Source organism: Myripristis murdjan, chromosome 5 (genome assembly GCF_902150065.1).
Source record: "Myripristis murdjan chromosome 5, fMyrMur1.1, whole genome shotgun sequence".
In the NCBI taxonomy this organism is placed as follows: domain Eukaryota; kingdom Metazoa; phylum Chordata; class Actinopteri; order Holocentriformes; family Holocentridae; genus Myripristis; species Myripristis murdjan.
The window spans coordinates 23,420,107-23,446,175 of record NC_043984.1 but is presented as its reverse complement, the minus strand read 5'-3'; the positions used below and the strand labels follow the sequence as shown (position 1 = coordinate 23,446,175).

General features: G+C 40.2%; 1 protein-coding gene across 1 annotated transcript in view; it reads left to right on the top strand.

The window, feature by feature from the left end:
• LOC115359123 (vitamin D3 receptor B) overlaps positions 1–23,422 on the top strand; it is a 31,841-nt gene extending 8,419 nt beyond the window's left edge. Inside the window, exons 3-10 of the mRNA XM_030051464.1 lie at positions 7,659–7,806; positions 8,883–9,013; positions 10,413–10,609; positions 11,506–11,605; positions 12,590–12,770; positions 15,685–15,836; positions 16,830–16,946; positions 18,068–23,422. Coding sequence (XP_029907324.1) covers positions 7,661–7,806; positions 8,883–9,013; positions 10,413–10,609; positions 11,506–11,605; positions 12,590–12,770; positions 15,685–15,836; positions 16,830–16,946; positions 18,068–18,321 — 1,278 coding nt within the window. The 5' untranslated portion in view covers positions 7,659–7,660 and the 3' untranslated portion in view covers positions 18,322–23,422. The remainder of the gene's footprint in view (positions 1–7,658; positions 7,807–8,882; positions 9,014–10,412; positions 10,610–11,505; positions 11,606–12,589; positions 12,771–15,684; positions 15,837–16,829; positions 16,947–18,067) is intronic.
• The last annotated feature ends 2,647 nt before the right edge of the window (positions 23,423–26,069 follow it).

The window sequence follows — 26,069 nt, the reverse complement described above, 5'->3', positions numbered from 1 at the left end:
ATGACAAAGAGGTCACCACTCCCTCCCTCACTTGCTCTATCTATATATCTCTATCTGTTTTTTCTCCATCTCTCCAGTGCCCCCCCTCCAACCCCACCCCTCCCTGGCCTGCTTCTGGCGTGCATCCCTCTCCCTCCTCCTACACTACTCTCGCTGCTCTCTCCCGTGGGCTTGCGCTTCCTCTCTGGCTGCTAACAGCGAGAGGCCATTCAGAGGGCAGTAGTGGAGGGCTCAACTGAATTATCTGTGTAGTGATGTGTAATTGAAACATTAGCAGCCTGAAAACATGCTCATCACGTGACGTATTCACTAGCAAGGTGGTAGGAAGCTTTCAAAATCCAGAGAAAATTGCCTGGAGAGTTTGTATTTATTTTGTAATTAATGTACTTCATAAAATTTGTGCAAAGCTTGAGAAATTTCCTGCGCTCACAGGTACAGTATAATGCTAAACTTGGACTTTGGTTCTCAACTTCTGGGTTGAGTTAGTTCTCAAACTGAGCACAAAGTTATGAAATCACTGATGTATACTGTTAACGCTGCTTTGAAAAAGAGGGCATGTCTAATAGAAGTTGCTCAAGGCAATGGAGGAAATTCAAAGCATTTTTCATGAAGCAGTGCGGCTGTTTTAGAGATTCGGTAGGAGAAGTTCACATGTAACAGACTTGTCTTCTTCAATCGGTGTCCATCAAAGCTTCCTTGTGCTCATACTCGTCATATGTGGTGGAGATCAACTACCATAGTTCCCTCGGCAGCTCTCAACCTCAAATGGAAAATGTGCAACATGCAGTGTCACCGACCGACTTAATAGTCCGTGTTTTGTCCTCTGCCTCTTTTTCCTTATAGCTACTTGGCCTAGATATGAGCCGCAATTCACAGCAACTGTTCATGTGTCAGTCCTTGTTCATGCTCATTTAACATCCAAGAGTGCAGTCATGATACACATCAGCTCCTTCAATGCCCCGCTGTCTTGGACTTGCAGAACTGTTTATTTCTGTTTGTCTGTACTTTGACTTAAATATTTAAAAATGAATACAAATCAGACATTTTCAAGTGGATAACTTATATGCAGTAATAATGTTTTTATATGTCACTTTTCAGTACACTGTTCCATAGTTCTTTACAAAAGATAAAAACACGTAAAATCAACAGCAAAAGCAATAAAATCAAGAAAGAGATATAACAGCAGTCATAAAAGTGAGAACAATGACAGTGAGTTATGGATCATTACATAAAAGCAAGTCTATAAAAGCAAGTGTTAAGAAGTGATTTAAAAGATGATACTGATTCAGCCAGCCCGAGTTCCTTGAACTGGTTGGTCCAGAGTGCAGGATACCCTGATGGCAAAGCTCTGACCATGTCCAACGCCTGTTTTTAACAGCTTGTTAGGACCTGCATGAGAACGTCAGGCTCCGTTCTGGCACATATGGGGTGAAAAATGACTAACATGGGCCTGGCAGCAAGGTTTTTATTTCAGTAAGACTTCTAAATCAGAAAAGAATAAAACTGCTTAATTTTGGAGATATTCAACTCTGTGTCATTCTGCTCATCAAAGCTCAAATTCAGTAAAAATTACACCCACGTTTCTGGCTGTTGGCTTTGCATTGGCAGCTGGGATCAAATCTGATCAAATCTTTTGTTCGCTATCTTAGGGTGAGTTTTTGAGAGTGGTTTGGCTTTCCTCCTCTGATTTACAGACAGATAAAATTGTTTTCAGCAATACAGTGAACATTTATGGTATTTTGGCACAAAGTGTCCGCATTTAAATGGAGAATAGGTTGGAGAACATCTTGGTGCCAAAGAAATAAAATAACTATTCATGACACAGTTAAACACATTTATTACTGTCCAAACAAGCGTATGATAGAAATAATGTGAGCAAATATTTGATGTTATTGTTCTTAACGGTTGTTATTATTCGTTTGGATTAAGTTAGGCAAATGAAGGAACTGAACTTTCCTCTAGCAAAATTTGCAACTAAAAGAAAAAAATGTCAACACTTGCACACAACACTTGCTTTAGAACATGTGTCTTAAAAATAACATTATAAGTAAGAATTTGTTTAACTGGATAAAGGATAGTAAAATAAATATTGAAACCATCCTTGGCAACATTTGTAACAAGAGAAATAAAAAGGCAGCTGATAAAAGTAATTTTAGAACACATTTATTGATTGTTGTTATTCAAGACCATAGGGAATACTTTGTGAATTATGATGTCTGTGAAATGTAGACACAAACCCAAGCTTTTGTTGTCAATTTACATGCATTCAGCCGATTCTCTGCAGGCTCTGTTTGTCGCTCTAGTTTGACCCGCCACTCAGGAAAAAGACGTGCTGTTTTTCCATTGAACAGCCAAGCAGTTGCGTAGGTCAGGCACTAAGGTTGTTTCGCTTACACACAGAATAATAGCGGCTCTAAGCAGCTTCACTTTTGCAAGTGACACTTCATCAGAGTGTGAAATCCCACAGGAGCAGCAGTAAAAAAATGCAGTAGGAGAAAACCTGCAGGAAACCTGTGATTTGTAGTCTTATATCCACTAGTTTTATTGGAGACCGTTCCGTGCAGTGATTAGAAGAGGAATTAACAACAATATTAAGATTAGATTTATGTGCTTGTTTGTTTGTGTGTGTGTATATGTGTTTTGTTCTTGAAAAAAATTAAAAATAAAATAAAGCAGATTGCCTATCCTTAACCAGTTTCTGATAGTTCAGCTATAAGTCATTCATAATGTTGGACACTTGCAGATCAGCATTCCATTTGCACTCGGCTGCTCTGCATTGTCTGCTGACAGCGTCTTATTACAGTCTTTGCTGACAGAGTATTATCATTTAGCCATGACAGAAGTATTCTTCAAAATTTTTGCTCTTCAAACGAGCATCAGTAGTACTTGAATGGGTGATAAAATTATCTCATCTGTGCTGAGCAAAGGCATTGGAGTAGTGTTGAAATTTGTCAGAAATGCTCCTTAAAAATGCAGGAGTGGACAGGAATTCATAGGTTGGGAGAGAGGTAAAGGAAAAGGACATAAAAAACAACCTCCCTGCTTCCCCTTTGGATAGAAGATTTTCCATGATTTCAGCATGAATTGGTTAAAATCCAAAAGCCTGGCACTGGGTCAAGATTGAATGTTACCACGTCACCACCTGTTACCATGTTAAGCAAATTACTTAAATAAAATTAACAAAAAATAAGATCAAAAACAACCAAAGAGACAATAGACATGAATATTAAAATCCACAAGAATCAAACTATTATATTTTTAAAGATTTTAAATTCTAAGAAATTCACTATTTGTCTTTGGTCATCATAACAGCACATACAGCAGAGAGGACTCACCATTAATTAGGCAGCTCAGATAACAGAAAGAGGAGAAGTTATCAAAAGAAATACGGTCAACATTACTGCAGTTTCTATTACTGGATAGCTGCTACCCTGCCATCAAATACAGATAGACCAGGTTGATAAAAATATGAATAATTTTGGTATGTGGCAGCAAGTTGTGGCCCTCACAGTTTTACAGAGTTTCAAAATGAGACACACTGCATTTCCTGGATTTACTAACTGTGTGTCGTAATATGCAGTAAATGTCATACTTTCTATTTGACTCTTTTGGCAGTAAATAGTATCTTCCTCTTTTTAAAGTAAATTAACTTTCCATAGAGGTACAGCTCATGTTGTACACACAGAGGCATTAAAGAAATAATACAATAAGTGTTAGTGTTTAAAGTCCCTCCTGCTGTGTTGAGGCAATCAAAATACATGATACCCCATTGTTTTTCTAAGTGCTAAGAAGGTTCTGGAAAAAAAGCTACAAGGAAACTAGTGTTCGATGCTTCGTATCAGATGTTGTAATCATACATAGCAACTTACATTAAAAGCCAGTTGGATGGAATCAAAATCCACACTCTTGTCGACCATCATGGTGCAGGAGTCAACCCTGCTAATCAGGAGCCACAGCGTTGTTCCTGTTTTATCCTCAGGCTGCAAGCTGCCAATGTAACACATTGAGAAGTGGCTGTGTGAATAATATTCTGCATTATTACCGCAATAACAGACTTGATTGATGCTGCTGAATGCCTTATACACAATATCTGCATATCAATCCAGACAGAGTAATGCAGTGGCTGCCTAAAGCCCAAAACCTCTTCCCCAGCATTGCGTGCCAGGGACTGAAATGAGTACAGATCTGGTCTAATACCCTGATGCATTATTTAGAGCCCTCTCTCTATACTATTATGCATTTAGTGTAATGGCCTGTCAGGGCTGAATGGAATCACAGAGGATTAACTTTTCCTGATCAGTTGATGATATAGCAATGCAGACAGTGTTTTCCCGTTTTTTCACACTTAGCGCAGGGTGAGAATGCCTCCTGGGACCGATATTTTATGCTGTATCTAGGAATAACATGGGCTATTTGAATTTGTTATGCAGTTATCAGCATTGCATAACATTACGTTAATTGCATTTAACATCAGGTTGTGAGTTTGTTGCACCTATCTGAAATATTACATATTTTTTGACCCAGTTGTGGACTGTTAGTTCACTGTTGGATCAGAGATTTTCCCTGTATGTTGAAAATGCATCACCTCTTGAAACCTCAGCAGGAGTCCGGAAGGCCGTCTTTCAACACTGTACATGAGATTGACTGGGAACTGATGTTTGTTGTCTTAAGCAGAAACTGTTTTCCCATGAAATCTGTTTTATTAAAGAACCATGACCCTTAAGAAGCTGTAACCTGGGGGTGGAGACAGGAAACTTGGTAAACCCAGACCGAACAAAACTGTATTTCCATTCAATCATCCTGTTTGTATTGGGAATGTCCTGTTTTGGAGTCTATCCAGCTTTATGTTGGGGCTTTCATGCAAACTTATATTAGCCTCAGAGCCTTGTCCAGCAGGCCAGTTTGCATTATGTTAGTTGGCTACACTGATTGCTTCAAATCTCAAACTTGTGCCTATTCAAATTAGATCACCTGGATGAAAACCGCTATCTTATAGTAAATAATCTGCTGGCCTTATCTTAATGTGGCCATAAAAATCACGTATCTTAACTGTGTCATACAACCATGTTTCTTTTTTCCATCTTTTAATTTAACCCATCGATGATTGATTTATAGGCTTTTATTCCATAGCTATTCAAGGTTGTTCAGTAGTAGTTTGCCCTAAAATGGTTGCCACGCAGCTCATGTAATGTGTTGGGTTATTCTACAGGACCTTTGACTCAGCCTGTGTACTTTACCTCTGCACTCACAAAAAGGTGAGGGATGTGTGTGAATGAGTGGGTGGGAGGCAGAAGGTTGAGCTTTGGTTTGCAGGAACAGAGGTTGAAAGTCACAAGATACGTGCACTGAGACAATCTGGGAAAATGAGAGTTCAGGACACACCCTTGCCTATTCTGTCACAAGAGGCTAGTTGGTCATCATAACAAAACATAGCTGGTGGGTACACTGCTTATACAAACTTTCACACACACCTCTTGTTGCAGAGCAGCTAGTCATTACAAGTGAAATAAAAATGTTGTATATGTCAAGTCCATGGTACGGTGTTGATTCAAACCACCACATCTGTGTTGTGGTAATGACAGTCATTCTTTCCTTGTGGTAATGACAGTCATTCTTTCCTTCTGTATAAAGTGCAAAGTTACAGCGCAGCCTCAAGCTTTCTCTAAATCAATTGGGCAGAGCAGATTGCTTTTGGAGCTCATTGATGTGGCCAAACAATCTGAAGAGTTTTCTCGTCAACATTTTGAGTTTCTCCATGGTCTGTTTATCAAAGTTCTGTTCAAACCATCTGCTGAATTCCCAGCACAAATATTTGCTGCTCTGATTCCAGTTGTGTGGCAGACTAAGTGTTTTCACTGTGCAGAATACAGTCTTTGTATCAGATGTTCCCCATAGAGACATGTTGTGCGCTGATGCACTTACACGTTGACGTTGACACTTGAGCTAATGCTGGTCAGCATGCCTGCAGCAGAAAGGCAGTGGATCCGCTGTTATTCACTGTTATCAAGAGACTTTTTTGTGTCTTTCTTTTAACAAAGAATACAGGTCCCTTTTACAGACATCACCAAGAGCAAATTTGATTGAAAGACATAAACTGCACATTTTTTAAAATAGCTAGACATGGTGTCAGACAATAGCACTTAGTAGGAAACAGCAGTAATGAGATAATTCATTATGCATTTACAGAAATATCAGACTTTTGGCAAGACTGGCACTCTTTGATTAGAAGTGAATGATGAAGTGGTCCGTCAAAACATTTTAAATTATTCAGCCAGGCCCTTACCTCGTTAGATGTTGATTTGTGAGTTTGTTGAGATTATTATCGGTATAGACACCTCCCTCTCTTGCCGCCCTCCACCCCCCTCCCATCATTTGCTTCCATTTCACTCCGCTGTGGAAGCGAAGAAAAGAATGAGAGAGGAGCTTTGTGAAAAGGACAGTGATTGTTTGTTTATGAGGATGCTAGCCTTGCGGTGACATGTCTTTTTTCTCTGCCTCATGAGGCTGTTAAGTGAAATAGATACTCAGTGCACTATGTAATCAAATGTAACCCAGATCCAGCATTTTGGAGTGGAACAAGGGTTTTTCCACTTGATTATGGCTCCAGTTCCTAGCTCCAGGACAAAAAATACTGGAACCAAGTTTACCTCTACATAGGGATGCGCCGATTGTGAAATTCTGGGCCGATACGATACCGATGTTTTTAACAGTTTGGCCGATGCCTTTTTTTTAATGTATCTGCTTTAAAGTCTTCTAGGCCTTGATTATACCGTCTTTGAATGAGAACAAATTCAATCGTACAAATAAATGTCTTTCACATGACATATATTCTTAATTAATTTAATTGTTTGTTGAAAGCCTTTGTAGCCCGCTATACAACTCTGACAATTTCTCCTCCAAAGAAATGTAACATATTTAATTCTAGTTTCTTGCCAAAAACAAAATTTTGCAAGACTACATTTGATACATACATTTTTGACAACATGATAACACAATTTATCTTTGCCCATTTTTACTCAATAGAACCTGAATGCACAATAATGTAAGTCGCTAATGGTACTGAGGAGCTGACAGCACTGTGGATACTAACACAGTTGAGTGAGACCCAAGTCTTGGCAAAATGCGACCCTGTTCCAATGCAGACACCGATAGCGATCTGCATCCCTTTTCACTCCTGACTTGTAGGCCGACTCAGATCTAAAGGATCTTCTGTGGCAATCAACAAGGCCAATAGTGGCCAATACCGATATTTCATCAGTAAATTGGCGCATCCCTTCCTCTACAGGTACACTGAGATGTGAATCACAGTTCATTTGGAATGCAGGAAGGTGATGCAAAATTTGCCATGTCTCACTTTGTACTGGGATTTCACACCTTTGTAAGATGAAAACAAAGGACAACTGAAATAAAGACCATTTTTTCATGTTGTTAGACATACCTTGACATTTTAAACTTTGGACAGTTATTGTTAAATGATTCTTATTATGTGACAGATGTCTAATGAAGTGAAAAACTGAACAGATCAAAATGACAATTTTCCTTCCTCAAATAGACTTCAGATGTGCTGAGTTGGCAACCTAAAGAGTTGGTTTCATCTTTGTTTTTATTTTTTCCCTTTCTGTTGCTCCTGTTTTTCTCCCTTCCATCTTTCTGTCTAGTGATGGAGTCCTCGGCTGTGAGTACCTCAACTCTGGCCCCTGATGAGTTTGACAGGAACGCACCACGGATCTGCGGCGTGTGTGGTGACAAAGCCACTGGCTTCCACTTCAATGCCATGACCTGCGAGGGCTGCAAGGGTTTTTTCAGGTACACAAACACACACAAATGCAAGATGTGTGAGCTCCCCGATGCACTATGATACAAACATGAGTCGTCAGATCTGCCACACACAAATGCGTGCACGCTCTTCATGCACAGACCCTGTGTAGCTAATACAATCGCATGCATCACCTTCACAGACAAAAAAAAAATGCACGTCGACAGAGATACTCAAACACATGCACATTAGCACACGTACACAGGCCTTGCATACATAATGACCAGCCGCCCACTCGCTCTCTCACACACACCAATTGTAATTGCTGCCTACAGTTACATAAGAACACACAGAAAGCCACTGGCAACATTCATGTTCACATTCACTCATAATGTACAGCAGCACGTAGAGAATACAAATGAGCTTGAGCCTATAGAAATAGTTAATGCCTCACCAATTGCCTGCCTGTAGGCTCATTGATATACGCAAGTGTTTCCATTTCAGCCAAAGACATAACTGGAGTGACTCAGTGATTGTGTGTGTGTCTGTCTGCTTGCATCTGTTCTTCTTGGCAGCATTGATGTTTAAAGGGAGAGGGTGAAAAAGACGGATGTTTAATAATCTCCTTCCTCATTTCTCAGCTGGCCTTGGCTTGAACTTTGCTCTCACTGAGCCGTGTGTGTGTGCATGCTTTTTCTCGCGTCTGTGTATAGATGTACATACGTATGTGTGCATCACTGAGTAAATTATTATGCTTTGCATCGCCTTTTGGCAGGACTCATCTTTTATCCTGGACTCCTTGGCACTCATCCATAGTTGTGCTTTTTGACTCGGCTCCAGAGTTGAAGGGCAGACGTGTTTATCTAGTTCAACCATGATTACATATTTGTGTACAAGTGTCAGTGGTGTCACAATCTTACACCTGTTAAACTCAAGATGCTGAACATAAATCAAAGCGCTCTACTGTCAGCGTGCTTACATATGCATGTGTTCAGTAACTCCACATTGTTAAACCAGTCTTTTCCTTTCCGCATCTTTTCTCTGTTTCCATCTCTTCATCAACATCTCTTGTTAAGCACACTGTTAAGTTTAAGATAAAATGTAATGCATTTTTTAACCCCTGCAGACGCAGTATGAAGCGCAAAGCCACCTTCACCTGTCCCTTCAACGGCAGTTGCACCATCACCAAGGACAACAGGCGCCACTGCCAGGCATGCCGGCTCAAACGCTGCGTGGACATCGGCATGATGAAAGAGTGTAAGTGTGGCAGATAACCTGCATGCCCTCCTGTCCCCAGGAATAAATATACACTGTAATTTACGTATTCAAACAGTGGTTGTTGCATGTAATCTTGTTTTTTTCAGGTCTGCCCCAGTTTTGGCCACTTTGTGTCTTGTGTCAGATGTAATGCTAGATCTGATGAAAACTGTTTGGATAGTGTGTAATGGTTGTGGAACTGTGTCACAGGGGAAATGGGCTAGTGATGTTTTTTTCTCACATTTTATCCAGCACAGCAGTGTTGGCAGAGTTTTGTGATTGCCTAAAAGTGCTGAGCATGGATCAGCCACCTTCCCCCCTCTACATCTTCCACATATTAGAAATTAATCACTGGTGATCAACCATGCAAACTGACTTGAAAACAGCATTTTATGTTGAAAAACTGTAAAAATAAATTTTACACAACTGCTGTTTGCATTTTTGGAGCCCCATGGTCCCTCTTGTAAATATTATGTAATATCTGGACCAGGGTCAAGTATCTCTGGGTCTTTGCCCCCATTTGAATGTTTACATGGTCTGTTTGAGCTAGTGCAGCCTCCCCATGGTGTGTACAGTAAGTATAATCCATCTGAAGTTTAAACACCTGCTGTTATGCACAATCCAGCCAGGTCTTTGCTTTCCACTGAGTTTAGTTTGTTTTAATGGTCTGTAAATAGAACGTAAAGCTTTCTTGTTTTCTCCCAATATCCGGATATTGTCCACAGGGGCCTCTTTTTAAGGAAGGGCCTTTCAGTCCCCCTCAATATTCTTCCCAGAGTTTTTCTGTGAATACCAGGAGAGTGACAGCACCAAACACACCAATTCACTGTACGTGAACAGGAGCCAGTGGAATGCACTTATGTTGCCGCTGCTGTTGCAAAAACAGCAGCATGTTGTTGGGACAGAGCTCGCTCTCTTTCTCTCTCTGTGTGAGCTAATTCAGTGGCTAGAACAACAAGGAGGGAACAGAACAGAGACAATGCGTTCTGTTGTTCAGTGCCAGCTGGGGTCTCCATATGGACTCGTCCCCTCCCATTTTCTTCCTCCCGAGAATAACAAGCCCCCCCTCCCTGCATGGACATAGTCCTTATCACAATATAAAACACATGCACACATACTCTGTGAAAAGCTTCCAGACTCAGGTCTGCCATCAACCAGTACAACCTCTGTCTTCTGTTCTGACTACCCTAGATAACAGCCAAGTTGAAAGATTTACTATTGGACGTGTTGTCCCACTTACACTGTACTTGCTCTCTGCCATGTTGGTTTTTTCCATTACAGCTTCTCTAGTTTTTATGTTGAAATGGTACTCCTCAGGTGTATCTCTTGCTAAAACATTTTTTTTTTTTAACCTTTATTAATCATTCTAACCCTCTGTCTCTCTATCTTTGTCCCCCAGTCATCTTGACAGATGAGGAAGTGCAAAGGAAGAAAGACCTGATTCAGCGGCGGAAGGATGAGGAGGCGCAGCGTGAAGCACAGAGGGAGGCCCGGCGGCCCCGACTCACTGAGGAGCAGAGTCAGGTCATCGCCACCCTGGTGGAAGCCCATCACAAGACTTACGATGACTCCTACTCTGACTTCTCCCGCTTCAGGGTCTGTCGCAGTGCAATAAAGCTAATTATTAAATGAGCTTCACCCAGTCAGACATTTCATAGTTCTTTTTACATACATTACACGAGCATTAAAATAGAATAGAAAGTAAAAATATCGATCTGTGTTAAGGTCACAGTAGTTCAGTTTATCAGTTCTGTAGTAGCAGAAAAGTCTCCAATGAATACATAGGCCTGGGATCCTTGTTAACACTGTGACACCAATTCCCACTAAGCATCACACCAGTGCAGAGGGTAACATTACTCTGTCATGACAGCATCAACTAGCACACACATTTCATTGTTGTGATTCCTCGCACACACTTCTGCATTAGCTTTACTTTACTCCATAGCCCGTCGACAAAACAGTTGTATTTTGTCTGCTTTGACATACTAACTTCACACCCCGCAGTCCCTCGAGCCATTCTCATCTGACACTCTGTGCTGTTTACCCTCAAACACCTCTGTCCTTTCAGACATCTGACCTCCAGTGGTATTGTCCACTTTGTAACTGAATTCCAGCCTTACCTCCACCCCCCCCCCCCCCCCCCCCCCCCCCCCACCCACCCACCCACCCACCCAAACCATGGCCAAACCCAAGTCCATTACCTGGCTCCATTTCTTTCTGCATCATTATTCTGCACATTGGTTTAACTAATTACCAAACTGATCAAGAGCCTCTGCTTGTTCGCTAAAATGAAGTGTGCCTAGGAAGAAATACATTTTTACCGCTTAAATTGGAGTAGTAGTAGCACAAGTCAGTTCTGTCAAATTTCAGTGCAGTGATTTTGTATCTGTAGTAACAAGCCATCTTAAAGAATTTTGTGTGTGTGTGTGTGTGTGTGTGTGTGTGTGTCTCTGTGTGGTTGTTCCTGTATGCTCTTTTTTTTTTCTGTGCAGCCACCGGTGCGTGACGGCCCAGTGACACGTAGTGCCAGCCGAGCTGCCTCTCTCCATTCTCTGTCTGATGCCTCCTCTGACTCCTTCAGTCACTCTCCAGGTAAGAGAAGCACTGTGAAAGGTGCTGAGAGAAAAAAAAAAAAAAAAAAAGTAAGAGAAAAATGCAGAACTGCTGCAGGTTATCAGTTTATCTCACTGTGGTTATTGTGCAAGTCCTTGAATGTGTGACTTTGAATGTGAATCTGTGAATGAGTGAGTGTCTTAAAATCTACTTTTGTTAAAACCTGAGCAAAAAAAAAGCTGATAGCGTAATATAATTATTAACTTGTCTCAAATCTGGTTTTCCTTGGTATAGAACTTGCCTAGAATCAAATGACCTTATGTTGAATTAAGGCAGAATAAGTCAGATGACTTCACTCGTATGAAGAAATGTATACTTACATCAAGAAAATCCTTTGATTTTCAGCGACTGACCGATGTATTAGAAATGATTTTATTTTTTCAGTGGTTTAAGATTAAGGTGTGAAGACTTAGTGCATGGTTAAAAGACTTAATACATTATTTTTGTTTCTTTGTTTTTTGCTGTGCATCTGCATTTGTGTTTGCCCACACATGTTTGCCTATGACATTGCTTTACTGAGAATCCAGAGGAAATCCTGTGAATCCCCCCTCTCCCTGCAGACACCTGACTCCTAGTAGTAAACATCGGTTCATTAATGCATCCGTCACTAATGGGCAGAACACCATGAGGGGCACGGTCACGTGGCCTGCAGCCAGCACTCAGCAGAGTCAAATCAGTCCTAACAACCGCAGTGAGCTCTGCGTGATTCACAGGTTGTCAGGGTTGTCATCTGAGCTTTGATCTCAAATCTCCTAACGTCACTCTTGTATTTTTCTGACGACCATCTCCCTCAGCAAGATCCTCTCTTCAACAAGACCCCCCGTCTCCATGATTTCTCCCCTGTCTCTAAGCACACTGAGGGTGTGTTCACAAAGAAGTGGTGTAATGTCTTCATGCTTTATGCACACTCTCCTCTCCTTTCCTCACCTCTCCTCTTGCTGCGCCTCTTCCTGCTCCCTCCAGAGTCTGTTGACACCAAAATGAACTTCAACAACCTGCTCATGATGTACCAGGAGCACGGTAGCAGCCCGGACTCCAGCGAAGAGGAGGGCTCACGTCTCTCCATGCTGCCCCACCTGGCTGACTTGGTCTCCTACAGTATCCAGAAGGTCATCGGCTTTGCCAAGATGATCCCTGGGTTCAGGTGTGTGTGTGTGTATGTATGTGTGTGTGTGTGTGTGTGTGTGTGTGTGTGTGTGTGTGTGTGTGTACACAGCGGATATTAGTTTTGACGCTGTCACTCTGAATTTGGCTGCTAATAGCTCATGTTAAGCTGAGAAAATTTGGTTTGGAACATTTACTCGTGGGCTGCCATATAAAGAGGCTTTTGCCTTATTCATCATAAGATAAGGAAAAAACAGTTGCTGAGCACAAACAGCTACAGTGCCTGTGTGTTGGTGGCTCTGTTCCCTCTCTAAACATTATCCCACACTCTCTGGGCTTTTAACCTTTTGAATTTTTGTCCTACGCCGAGGACTGGCTTTTTCTTTTAACCAAATGTTGAAAAATAATGCTTCTCTACAAGCCTATAGTTATTAAAGAAATGCCTCCAGATATTGGGAGTAAATCTAACAGGGATTATACGACAGAGTGAAATTCAAACAGGTATTTTGTCTGGGAAAATGCAAGGTCTTGCATAAACTCAGATGAACTTTTCTTTTCATACTTGTTTATTTATTGTTTGCATATCCCTTGGTGACTCTTAACCTAAATGTTTGTGTGTTGAAGACTTTGTACACTTCCTTGTTTTTCTACCATATTAGTCGATACTGTGCCACAGTAATGGCTATGGTCTAAAGGCCATAGATTAGCTTCCATATCTGGCTGGTTTTCAAGACTGATTTATTTATTAGTTTATTTATTAATTTAATATACTTTATTTATCCTCAGAAAAGCACTGAATAAGACGTCATTATTTACAGTGCTGCCCAGTTAGATGTAATAAAATAAAAGTAACACAAAATAACATACTAAATGACCAAAAGTGAAAAAAAATAAATAAAAAAAAATACTGTAGAACAGTGGAAAATTAACAATGCAACAACAGCGCAAGACACGATTAGAAAAGGACTAAAAGAATAGATATGAAACTTTATAAAAATAGCTCACAGTGACGTCGGTAGAGTAGTTGAAAGTTAAAAAATTACAATTGAAGACAGTAAGTCTGAAAATAAGCTGCTGGAACTGCCTTAAATGTATTTGATGCCTTGTGTTTATTCAAACAACTGGGTAATGCATTTGCCATGGTCATGTTGTTAATGTGAGGTTTTGGTCCTCAGTGCTGCTGTGAAGTATATATCTTCCTTTAGGGTTTAGCAGTCACATGCCTGTTTGTTTTAGCCAACATCTGAGACTCACCTGATGTTGTCATTCTGAAGATCACACAGTAAGGCTGTGTGATATGTTGGAGATATATATATATATATATATATATATATATATATATATATATATATATATATATATATATATATATATATATATATTGTGGGATGAGAGAAAATTGTCTAAGTTGACATTTTCCTTTATCGTTTCTATTGCTGTTGTTGTAGTATTTTACGTCGTTGAGTCGGAGCTCCTAGTTACTTTGAATGCACCATTGCTACACATGGGCTGGAATAACGCACAAACATGTACACAAAAAGGGGGTTGCTTCTGTTGTTTGGATATAAGAAATCTTACACTGACCAGAAAATAGTACTTTTCAAAGTACGCCGCAGACCGGTTGCCACATCAGACTCCCAGCTCAACAAACCTTCTCCACCACTTACAGAAGAACCAGGAAAGGCAGGACAGGGAGAGGCAAAAATATCCGTGCCAATGGAGGACAAGTGTTGAAAGCAAAAGCAAACCTCAGTGTCACGTCCAAATAAAAAGGAGAAAAGACAAAGTGCCTTTCATAGTAGTCATGCACTTATTTTCTATAGACAATTATTTTAACAAATTTACAGAAAACGTACTGCATCATCATGTATATCATTGTCAAGATATGGAATTATCTATATCGTGATAGATATTAGATGGATAGAGGATTTTGTCCATATTGCACAGCCATAGATACAGCTGAGTTTTTCTTTTTTTGACATGAGAAAGAATCTTTGTTGTTTATCAGTTTGAATGGCACAGGAGCGAACATTTATTGTAAAGCTTTAAACTAGAAAATGGAATGAATTCCTGCGTGTTGCTTGTTGGTCCACTCTATAGCCCTGTGGAAGACGGAATCAACACGTTATTGATTATTGTGACCACTATAGCAGTTTTCTATAGAAACCCAAGGTTTTCTTGTAGCCTCACTTTCCAAACAAGGACATAGCTACAAGCCAGTGTGTATGTCTCAGAGTTTGTTAACATGGACAATTGCTCAGTGTCTCAGAGGTCACCCCAAAGTCAAGGCTAAAACAAGCTGAAGCCTGTCTTTCCTGAAAGCTGTCATTCCCGCTGGCAGGGAGTGATGGACGTTGTTGGATTAACTTTGGAATGTTTTTCCACTTATAATCTGCTGCTTAAACCCCTTTAAAGAAGCCCAGACCTCCCATTAAAATCTGCAGGTTTCAGTTCCTATCTCTTGCTATTTCAGTAATTCAACTTGAGCAAGTAAACATTTTGAACAATGAACAAAATTCATATTTTTTTATTCCTTAAATACTATCGCTAAAACGTGAATTAAAAAAAAAATTCATAGATGTTTCTCAAATTATTTGTGCATGCACAGAAACCCATCAGCCTCTAGGACCGAATATGAAGAAGCAAATATGTTTTGATGTTTGTGCTCCGTCCACACCATAAATCAAACACCTGTTAAACTTTGAAATCTGTGCCTTACCTTGAACCTGTGGTCAATTAACCGCTGATAAACAAAATCCTTTGAAATGGAATATATGACTGTGTTTTCAAGAAAACTGATAAATTCCATGTTTACATACACACATAGTGGTTGTGTGTGTTTATCGCTTCCTTCACCATTTGATATGAATGACAGTTAATAGGTTCAGTGGTAAAAGTAGCTCAGTAGATTATTTGTAGTGCTCGATGTAACTGTGTGATTGCGGTCCCTGCAGGGAGCTGACTGCAGAGGACCAGATTGCATTGCTTAAGTCCAGCGCCATCGAGGTGATCATGCTGCGCTCAAATCAGAGCTTCAACTTGGAGGACATGTCCTGGAGCTGTGGTGCGCCTGACTTCAAATACCAGATCAGCGATGTCACTAAAGGTCAGTCTAAACACTGCTACATGTATCGCTGACTGCAGTGGAGACATGCCAGCGATAGGACAACACATATGCATGCTTGCCAGTTCATGTTGCTTAGTCAATAGTTGGGGAACAACAGACATGTGTGTGTGTTACGCACATAACTCTACACAAAGCCTGAAGGGTGTAGTCTTGTGTTAAGAAGGGGGACTGGACCTTATTTGGGTGGGAGTAATAGGTAAGCTTACTCACTGTGACATGTGTACACACCCTTGTGCATAGAAGCTAATACACTTACTGCTGCAGAACCAGTCTAACACAACCAGTTAGCCCTCTGGGCATTGCTTTCATTTGCCTTTCAAACAAGACCCCTCTTTCTGATATTAGTCAAAGAATGTCACTCCTGACTGGCTTAACACACAAGACAACCACTGTCTAGTTGAGGAGAAGCTGCTCTGTTGTGCTCCCCCTTTAAATTAGTGTGAATTATAGCCCTGCTTGTGAAGGGGAGATTTGTTTTCTAGTAATGTTTTTTTATTAGGAGTAAATTGGTGTTGTTAGGTTGAGCTAAATTCACTTTATTCCACATAGGGTTCAGATCACTTTTACCTTTACTGTTTATTATCTTTTACTAATGTAGCACTCTGTTGTGTTACAATATGATTAACTGGAGGAAAACACCTGGTAAAATAGAAAACAGTTTATTAGCATTTGTATGGCTTCTCATCTAAGCATCCACATAAAAACCCAAAGAAAGAAATTTCAACGATCCTTGTTGAGTTTATAATATGTTGATGAAAGTATCTCCTAGCCAGTGTTAGAACCATGCTTAGAATGCAGGATATGTCGTAATAAAAATTCACAGAGATGACTTGAACAGGCAAAATGAAATATTAATCAGTAAGAAGGATGCTAACATTCCCTGGAGGTAGATTCCCCTGGGATACACTATGGAGCTGGTAGACCTCCCGTGTGTGTGCTGCACAGACTCTAACGACGTGTTGTCTCCTATAGCGGGCCATACTCTGGAGCTGTTGGAGCCCCTGGTGAAGTTCCAGGTCGGCTTGAAGAAGCTCAGTCTCCATGAGGAAGAACACGTGCTGCTGATGGCCATCTGCTTGCTTTCCCCAGGTAGGTCCGGGAGAGTGGGTTGTGTTGAGGTGGGAGTGTTGGTAGTTGAGGCAGCACAGATGTAGGCATAAAGTGAGATAGTTATTTTTGTAAGAGGGTCCTCATAGGCCCTCATAAATTGTTTATGCTTCTGTTCATTTGTCTTCTTTTTCCCAAAGGAGAATATATTCATTGTGATTTTTTTTTCTGGTTAAAGAATGACTAGAACAATGCGAGTATTGAACATTTTAGGCGTTGGTGCCAACTGCCAGTCAATTTAAGAAAAAAATACTTAAGAGCAGCTCTAAGCCACTTGAGTGGTTTCATGTCTACATGTTGTGAGCATTTGCCTTCATGTGAGCATGCATTCATGTGTATCATATGCATTTACATAAGATATAGTGCATACATTATACATGTGTAGTCATGCAAGCAAGCACATGTATCTAAACGGATGTTTGCGTGCCTGTGTTTACGTGAAGACTGTCATTAACGATGTATATATATCGGCCATTTGACCAGAGTGGTAGAAATAATGCTGCCATGAATAGATGAGATTTATGTAATGTATCCATTGGACTTTAAAATAGCCATCCAGCATGAATATCATAATTCCACTAATAGGCCAAACATTCTGATCATTCGCTGAATTTGAGATGCACCAATACAGTTTTTTCCGTTCCGATATGATTCTAATACCTGACCTTACTGATGCCAGAGCTCTTTTTCCTTGAATTTCATCATCATCATCATCATCATCATCATCATTGTTATTATTGTTTTTGATGTTGTTGTTGGTATTATGAGTAAGGTTACACATAATAATAATGCCGCTGGAGAAAACCACACAGCACTTCCTATTAAAAGTGCAAAAAAGAAAATACAAAAATCCACTAAATTTAAATGTATTCCAATGCAATTTATTTGTAGGGATGCAAACTTCTATGACAATACCTTTAATGTTTTGAAAAACCTGAACAAATCAAATGCACAACAATGCATTATCAACAACTAGTAAGTAGATTTTGCTCAAAGTAAAACGGAAAATGTTATTATAGTGTTCACTATAATGAACACTATGTCCTGACACTATGTCCCCAATGTCCTGACCCCTGCTCCTCTCTCTTGTCCCCTTCCTGCAGACCGTCCAGGGGTGCAAGACCACGCACGCATCGAAGCCTTGCAGGACCGACTGTCGGAGACTCTGCAGGCTTACATCCGGCTTCACCACCCAGGCGGACAGCTGCTTTATGCCAAGATGATCCAGAAGCTGGCTGACCTGCGCAGCCTGAACGAGGAGCACTCCAAGCAGTACCGCTCGCTCTCCTTCCAGCCCGAGCACAGCATGCAGCTCACCCCACTGGTGCTGGAGGTGTTCGGCAGTGAAGTCTCTTAGAGGCCAGCGCTGAACCTCATCTGCAATGGAGAGAAGACCCTCAGTGGTCAAGGAGGAGGGAGGGTGCTGAGGATGTGCTGGATGGACTGTGGATGGAGGTGTGGAGTAGGGAGGGATTGGGAGGGAGACGAGTGTGTGTTGCGTGCGTGCGTGGTTGCTTGTATGTCTTGTGTTTAAAGGAGTTTATCTAGTCATAAAGATATAGGTCAGAAGTTGTGTGGAGAGTAGGCAGATATTGAAAGAGACACAGCAAACAAGGGAACTTCATATGATACAAATTAAAACCATACACACAACCTCTGCCTATATATTTGAGATAGTATTTTGTCTATATTTAAACCAACAAACCGCTGCTTAATACGCCTGGACAGTGTATGTACACATGCCATATACACACCAACACAACAAACATACTCACTTGTTCATTTAGCCATTCAGTTTGAGCTACCTCTTGGTTTTACTAGGGTTGTTTTGAATTTGCATCACCTATGTGAAACACTACCTTTTCCACAAAACAATAAAGATACGGTAAGAATGAGTTTTATCGGTGCAAACACATTTATCAGTGCCTGCACATTACTTTGGACTTTTTTGACATTTTGAAATACACTTTCTGTCCTCATCTGCTCCTTTCCAAGGCAATGTGTGTATATGTCTTTGTATACACCTCAAGCACATGCCTCTCACCTTTCACCAAAGGTATAGTCAACTACTTTCTCAAAAGCTTCCAATATCTAAAAATAACCTTACACCATGGCCTTTTCACAGATACAGTTGCTCTACCTGCTAGCAAGATATCTGACTAGCCTCAAAGAACTTATGAAGGAAATGTCTTTTACTTATAGGTTTATACTGCAGAGTACAGAATCTAGTCTGTAATTTAGCGAGAGTTTGAATGGGTTTGGGGTGGGTGCTTTTGAGGTGAGTATTAGCCACTAAATGTGTTAGCTACTTTTACACTGCTAACTGTCAATCAAACCAAGCCTGCATTATGGCTGGTTGTTCTTCTCTTTTTTTGGAAATTGATTTGCTGTAAATAGTTAATTGCTACACATGTATCCTAAGCACTGTTATACCACCTTTTACTCAAGCCTACGTATTGATATATGTACTATCGCAGATTTTAAAGGGCTACAATGCCAAATCTAACTGGAATAGTAAAACGAGGCCAAAGCAAGCCAGCTATGGGCCTGTCTTGTATTATACAGCCACATACCATACCAGGAATTGGCATAGATAAGGATGTAATGGCAATGGATGCTTTTTTTATTTTAACATAACTTCACCTTTAAGACAATTCCATGAATTGTTCCTCCTCAGTATACAGTGAGCTAGGTGGGCGGAGAGCTCAACAAGCTGCTTCAGACCTCCACAGATATCACCCCTTTCGTTTCTGACTGGGAAGTGGATTTTCTAGAATGTCTGAGGACCTGGTTGTTGCAGTGGCGAGCACCCCTGACACCCAGGTCCTCCCGTTCGATGATGTATGCTGCGCAGCCCTCTAGTGGCTGTATCATGTAAATACCAGGTATATATTAAATGTCTTCAGCTGTACATAGGGCTACATAGATATTACTCTAGTCTAAATTTTCGAGAAATATATATGCAAATACAATATTGACCCTTTTTGTTTTATGATCCATTATCACCCTGTTTCGAGACTCTGTGCTCCTTTGACTTTGTACATGTTTTTGGAAAGAATGAGTGAGGAGAGGCTTAATCGGGGGTTGATTGCGTATTTGACACAGTCAAGCGCTTTTTTGTTTGTTTAGCGGTGGGTTGATTTCTTTAGATAATTTCCAGGATTCATTTTTGAGAAATAGGGTGTTGTACAAGCTGAACATACAGTGCTGCTCTCTAATATAAGCCATATAGACCACCAAGCTAGTTATACAACTGATACACTATAATAGATTGAAACCGATAATGAGTCCAGAGCCTTGGATATGCTGATAATATAATCCAGTGTACTCATATGCTGTATATCTATGGCTTTGGATGATCCTGTTAGGCTTGTGCACAATAGGAACTGATATGCCTTCTTTCTACCTTGAGTCGTCTTTGGCTTGTGCTTCATTAGACATCACCTAACGGCTTATAAGCTGAATTTCTCAGAGCATTAGAACGCTTAACATTTCAAGGCCAGTAATGTATGGTTTGCTGCATTCGAGATTATGGTAAGACTATGTAAATGACATCTTTGTTTCTGCTTGTCTCACAACCCCTCAGAGACATTGCCCCAAACAAACTTTAACTCGATGTCCCTCCAGGAACAGTCATACCACAGATCTTACACAGGAGGCAACCTCACTGTGGCCTTGAATCCAAGAAGAAAATTCCTTGAAGACGACATGATGGTCTTGAACTTTTCCATCCTGACTTCTTTGTGTTTTCTGCAACATACCTTGCCTGTTATTGGCCCAGGGAGCTTCTTGTGACATCATCTCAGTCAGCAGACCGGGGCTTTTTGTGATCTTGCCTTTCATGGAGGATGTAGAGAGAAAACATATTTGTGTTGTTGAGCGGAAAGACATGTTCCTCACGACTGCTTTGTGTCACTCATCCTTGAGGAGAGTTGTAGCACATGATGCTTGAATCTTGGTCTTTTGAACCTATAATAGGATTTTAAGTCGCCTCCGTCATTATGGCTTTATTCCAGTTTGTGCTATCAGCCTCTGTGAATATTTGGATATTCTGCAGGCTGACATTTCGATGGTTGAATGATCAGCTGATTGATTTGCAAAGCACAGATAGTAACTAGATTTAGGGTGTTTTGATAGACGCCTAATAATCGTGATTACTTTGGAATTCATCCTGAAAATCATGGCAATTATATACTTTATATAATTAGTGATTACTATCCAATAAATTCCCCAGGTGTGACTGAGACGTAAGGAGTTGAGACTACCGTGTCTTTAGACAGTACCACTCATATGTACAGTATGCCAGTTTGATGAGGGGTATGATGTGCTTGGTTATTGAATATGACTTTTGAAGTTTGGAAAGTCTCCATGTTGATTTTCAGAATACATACCTCTGTATGTAGATATAGGTTTGATCTACGTTTTATTTTCTTTGCGATAGAGATACAGTGCTGATTTGTGTATGTACAATACAGTGGGAGGTTTGGTTATCATGTAAGTGCCACAGGGAGAGTTCCTTTTACACAAGAACAGGGTAAAGGAGGAGTTGCTCTTGGGAATTTGAAAACCAAACAGGAAAAATCTCAGGGATGCATCATGTTGCTTTTAAGTGAATAAAAACAGTATAATCAATACCACACATTACAGGGGAATTCTGGCCCAGTGCAAGGGTTTCCACTATTATGATGTATACATACCTTTCTTCCTGACTGCCTATTTCAATCTGTGCTTACATAATGTCCAGATAGAGCTAAATGCAAATGTGGTGCATGTCTGACCTTTTTCCTTTGGTTTTACTACAGATAGCTGCTCAGAATCTGTAAATGTTAACTCTGATTTGTGTTTGTTATAATACTGGAACCTGAAAACCATAAGGCAATGGAAAACTAACAAATTAGATAGGTTTGTCTTTGGTAAGATTTCCTTCACCCGATAGATTGGAAACATTACACACAGTAACAATGCCTGCAATATACAACTCATGGTACACTATCACCAGCAAGCTTTACAGTTTATCATGTTCGTAAACATTTTTGAAGTTTTCTTGTATAATGGTTTTACAAAACTTGCCATTACAAATCCTGTCTGTAAAACATGTATTAGTATATTCCTCAAAGAAAACAGCTGGCCATCTCATGTGATGGCTTTCAAGTCATTTTTTCCCAACAGGACAGGGATTGTAATGGAAACAACTCAATGTAGTTCTTAAAAAAGGGGTGTCCACAATGGATGTACACCATAATCTACCTGAAAAAACCTACCTCTTTTAGCTACAGATTTTGCTTTAGCATTAAGCAGTTGCCTCTGTTTTTACTTTTGTAATATTTGTATTCATGTTGGTATTTATTGCTGTCTAATGAATCATACTTCAGTGATTACCTCAGAGATATCTCACAGATTGGGAGAGTCTAGCTAATGAAGTCATTCATAGTTTGTTTGGTTTTTTGTACAGTTTTTTTCCTCCGACTAAGCATTGCCTTTTTTAACGCACAAAACACCAGGACTTGTTTTTATATACAGTGCCTGCACTCTTACCAACGGGGCTCAGACTGGTTAGGGGTGAGGCTGCATTTATTCCAAAAGTGGCATCCTTCATTTACTTCATTTGCTCAGTCCTTGAGATGTCTAAGTAGCTTTCAGCAGTACTTGCAATTAATTCATTTTGTCATGTTGCTGATATCTACCTTGCCTTTGTAGTTCTTAAGGGCAAATTGAAAATACAAACTTTCTGGAGTGAATGCAGCTCCATAGGATGAATGACCTGAAAGACTTTGTGGCAGATGGAGAAATGAGAGATGTGTATATGCTCCTCTTGGTACAGTTAGCATGGCCTTTGCTCTTTAGTACACCATCCTTACCTTGTCCGTTTTACTTGCCCCATCATTTCTTACATACCCTCTCCTGGTCTTCCCCTCTCCTTCTGCCCTGCAGTTGGCTCCCACACCTTCGTCATTCCCTGACAGTCTTTTGATTTTCAGAAGAGGGGAATTAGGAGAGGTCCAAGCTCAGTATACATGCAATGCTGCTTTATCTTGAGCATCACCAAGCCGCGTGTTATTGACACTACATAAAGTGGGCAGAGTCCCAAGTGTCTGCCTCATGACAGTCCACATTGAAAGATCGTGTCTTTTGAAACGTAGTAAACTTAGTGATGCTTATTGGAAATACATCCAATCAGATTATAGTAACCATATCAGTGGAGCAACTACTCACCTTGGTGAATTTAAACTTTGAAGTTTTTTCTATTCTTGTCAAACTGCTTCAGTTAAACACTGAATGAAATTAAGAGTTTTATTGAAATTGAAAATGAAACGTAGTGAATACTAAGGAACACTGTGGCCATAGTCACATATGCCCTGAGCTGTGCCATATGACCCTTGATAGGCAGGGGAGGATTTTATGAAGCTGGCTTCAAATGTTCACCAGCTAAACTTTGAGACAAAACAATTTAAATGAAAAAAATATATGGAAAAACATAAGTTTGTGCAGAGTTTTCAAGATTGACTTCAAAATTAGCACTATGTCGGCCCTGCACATTGATGTTCTGTAAAAAAAATGACTTTGAATTTGGCATTTAAATGATGACAAATCATGTCACATTCACTTAAAAGCCCCAAACAACAAAAGCACTTAATGTATTGTTTGTAACACATGCATACTTTATAGATGAATCTACTAGCCATAAACTGCCTGTGAAGGTCAGCATGATATGGCTTCAATTATCAGTTAATTCATCTAATTTCTAATGTTATTGCAATTTATGTTGTCTTTTTTTTCAAAGATCTTATTCTTTTTTCTATTATAAATTGGTGTTTATGTAATGTTATTTTTGTCAAATGTTTTGCAAATCAAAAATAAACAACTGTACATAGTATCGGGCTTGTGTGGTTGTTTTGGGTTTTATATTGTTTCTCTTCAACATATTCCTGTGATATTAATATAAAGTCTGTCAGTTTTATTGTGCATCCCTGAGGCTAAATGCTGCTAGATGCCGCTCATATTTTTGCTCAACAATAGAGGTAGCCATTGTATATCGCTGTAGTAGATGAATGAGCACAATTTACATGAGGATGTTTCAACATGCACTCATCTATAACAGATTCAGCCCAAAGTAGCACACTGAAGTGCTCTGATTTTTTTTTTTTTTTACAGCTCCTCTTCCTGTGTGGCTGAATGGTTGAAATACAGTAAAAATGTTGCCAAGGTTAAGTGTTTAATTCCCGCTCGGACTGCCCCTACTTAAATTATGAAGTAGCTATGGCGGGTATGGTGGGTATAAGCGCTAGAAATATGAGGGTCTCCAGTGTGTGATTTCAAAAGCACACTAATAAATGTGCACCTCTTAAGCTGCGAACTCAATTTCCAATTTTAAGCGTGGCATGACCTCTCTGATATTCCATACTTTTTTGACGTATTTTATTTTTATTGTTTATTATTTTGATACACATTTCGATGGCAAAGACTTACCCGAGGCACTGCTTTCTCGCAGATGCAGGAAGAGTTTTTAACTTGTTTTTATAGACAGTCTTTACATGGAGCAGTCTGTTATACCAATGCACAAGTTTAAATGTATTAGTTTATACTACTGAAAGTATAAAAGCAGCACTGTAAACATGATTGACCTAATGTATCCCAGGTTGAAGGTCATGTTGGTTTGGGGGTTGTTTTTGACCCCTGGGCTGTTTTACATGCATTCCCAAAATGCAGTTTGGTCACTGTGTCAAAGGACTTTAGTTAAAACAGTTTTTTATTTTTATTTTTATACAGATCATATTTTTAAAGGTACATTCTCTTGAGGATATATACTTGATTGATGCCAGTATACTAGAATTCCCAACCAACTTCTAATTGGTGCTAATCATAGGCAGTGAGTTAGAGCTTTTTCAGATGTAATGTTGCCTCAATGTTTTTTTTTTTTTTTTTTTTTTTTTTTTTTTTTAATAACACAATGTATGTCAAGTACAGCCAGAATACATAATCCCCCATACACCCATATGCTCCCATTAGATTTATTCTTTCTTTCTTTCTTCCTTTCTTTGTGTTGATCTGTCTGACATAAAATTCTCACTTATTCTTATTTTTCCTGTTTATTGTATTTGATCACATCCTAATGAATATTTGCCCGCTGCCATTTAGCCACCAGAGGGCGCTGTCTATCATTATTGGTACCTCTTTCTGCTCATTGACCTAATGACCTGTCTTCTTCCATACTACAGCCAGTCACGGATTAGTTAGTGCATGATCAGTTTAAATTCTAGTAGTTAAATCGTTTAGGTTACACTGAACAACAACAACAACAACAACAACAACAACAACCGTGCAGGCAAATCGACAGTCAGTGGCCTGTTTTCGGTCTTCGCTGTGCTGCTTGTGGCTTGTCAGCTACCCAGCGGCCCCCCTGTACACCGACGGTACAGTTATAATTTCAGTGTGTTCCAGATATGTGCGATACGTCAGAAGCGATTTGAGGTCACTGTCTGCCGCAGCACACATCTGCCTGGCTAGAGTGAAGAGAAAGAGAGAAAGAGAGTGAAAGAGAGATTGCATTAGCAGTGATGTGCAGGAGGAACAATAAAAGGTTATCAGAGAAATCCAGTCATGGCATGACAGTTAATTGTCAGGGCTGCTATGAAGCATGGGCACTTCTTTTCCCTGCTGATAAGGCTGTGCCCGTGCAGCCTGCTGAGCCGTTACCTCTCTCCTCGAGGTTAGATGAGGAGGAAGAGAGGCTCTGGTTGCATCGACCTCTCCTAGGTGTGAGGGTTTTTGGCTGCATTATCTTACAGCAGAGGAACGAGATACTGTACGCACTGTACTTTTTCACAGGGACAGGTTTCTGCATACACCCTCTCTTCCACATCCTGTCAGCTGTCAGCCAAATTCAGCAGCCTAAGTCTCACATACACTGCTCAGGTGTGTCCAGGTGACCCGGTGATGCTAAAATTCCCCAAAGTAAAATGGCTCCACCAAGCTGTAGGCCAAAATGCAATAATAGTATTCTGATCACTCAGTTGTATTGCTTGTATTTGTTCTCGTGGTTAGTTCAGACTAATCTACCTGACACAAGGCGATGATACCACTTTGACTTGATTTAGGACTGCTCTG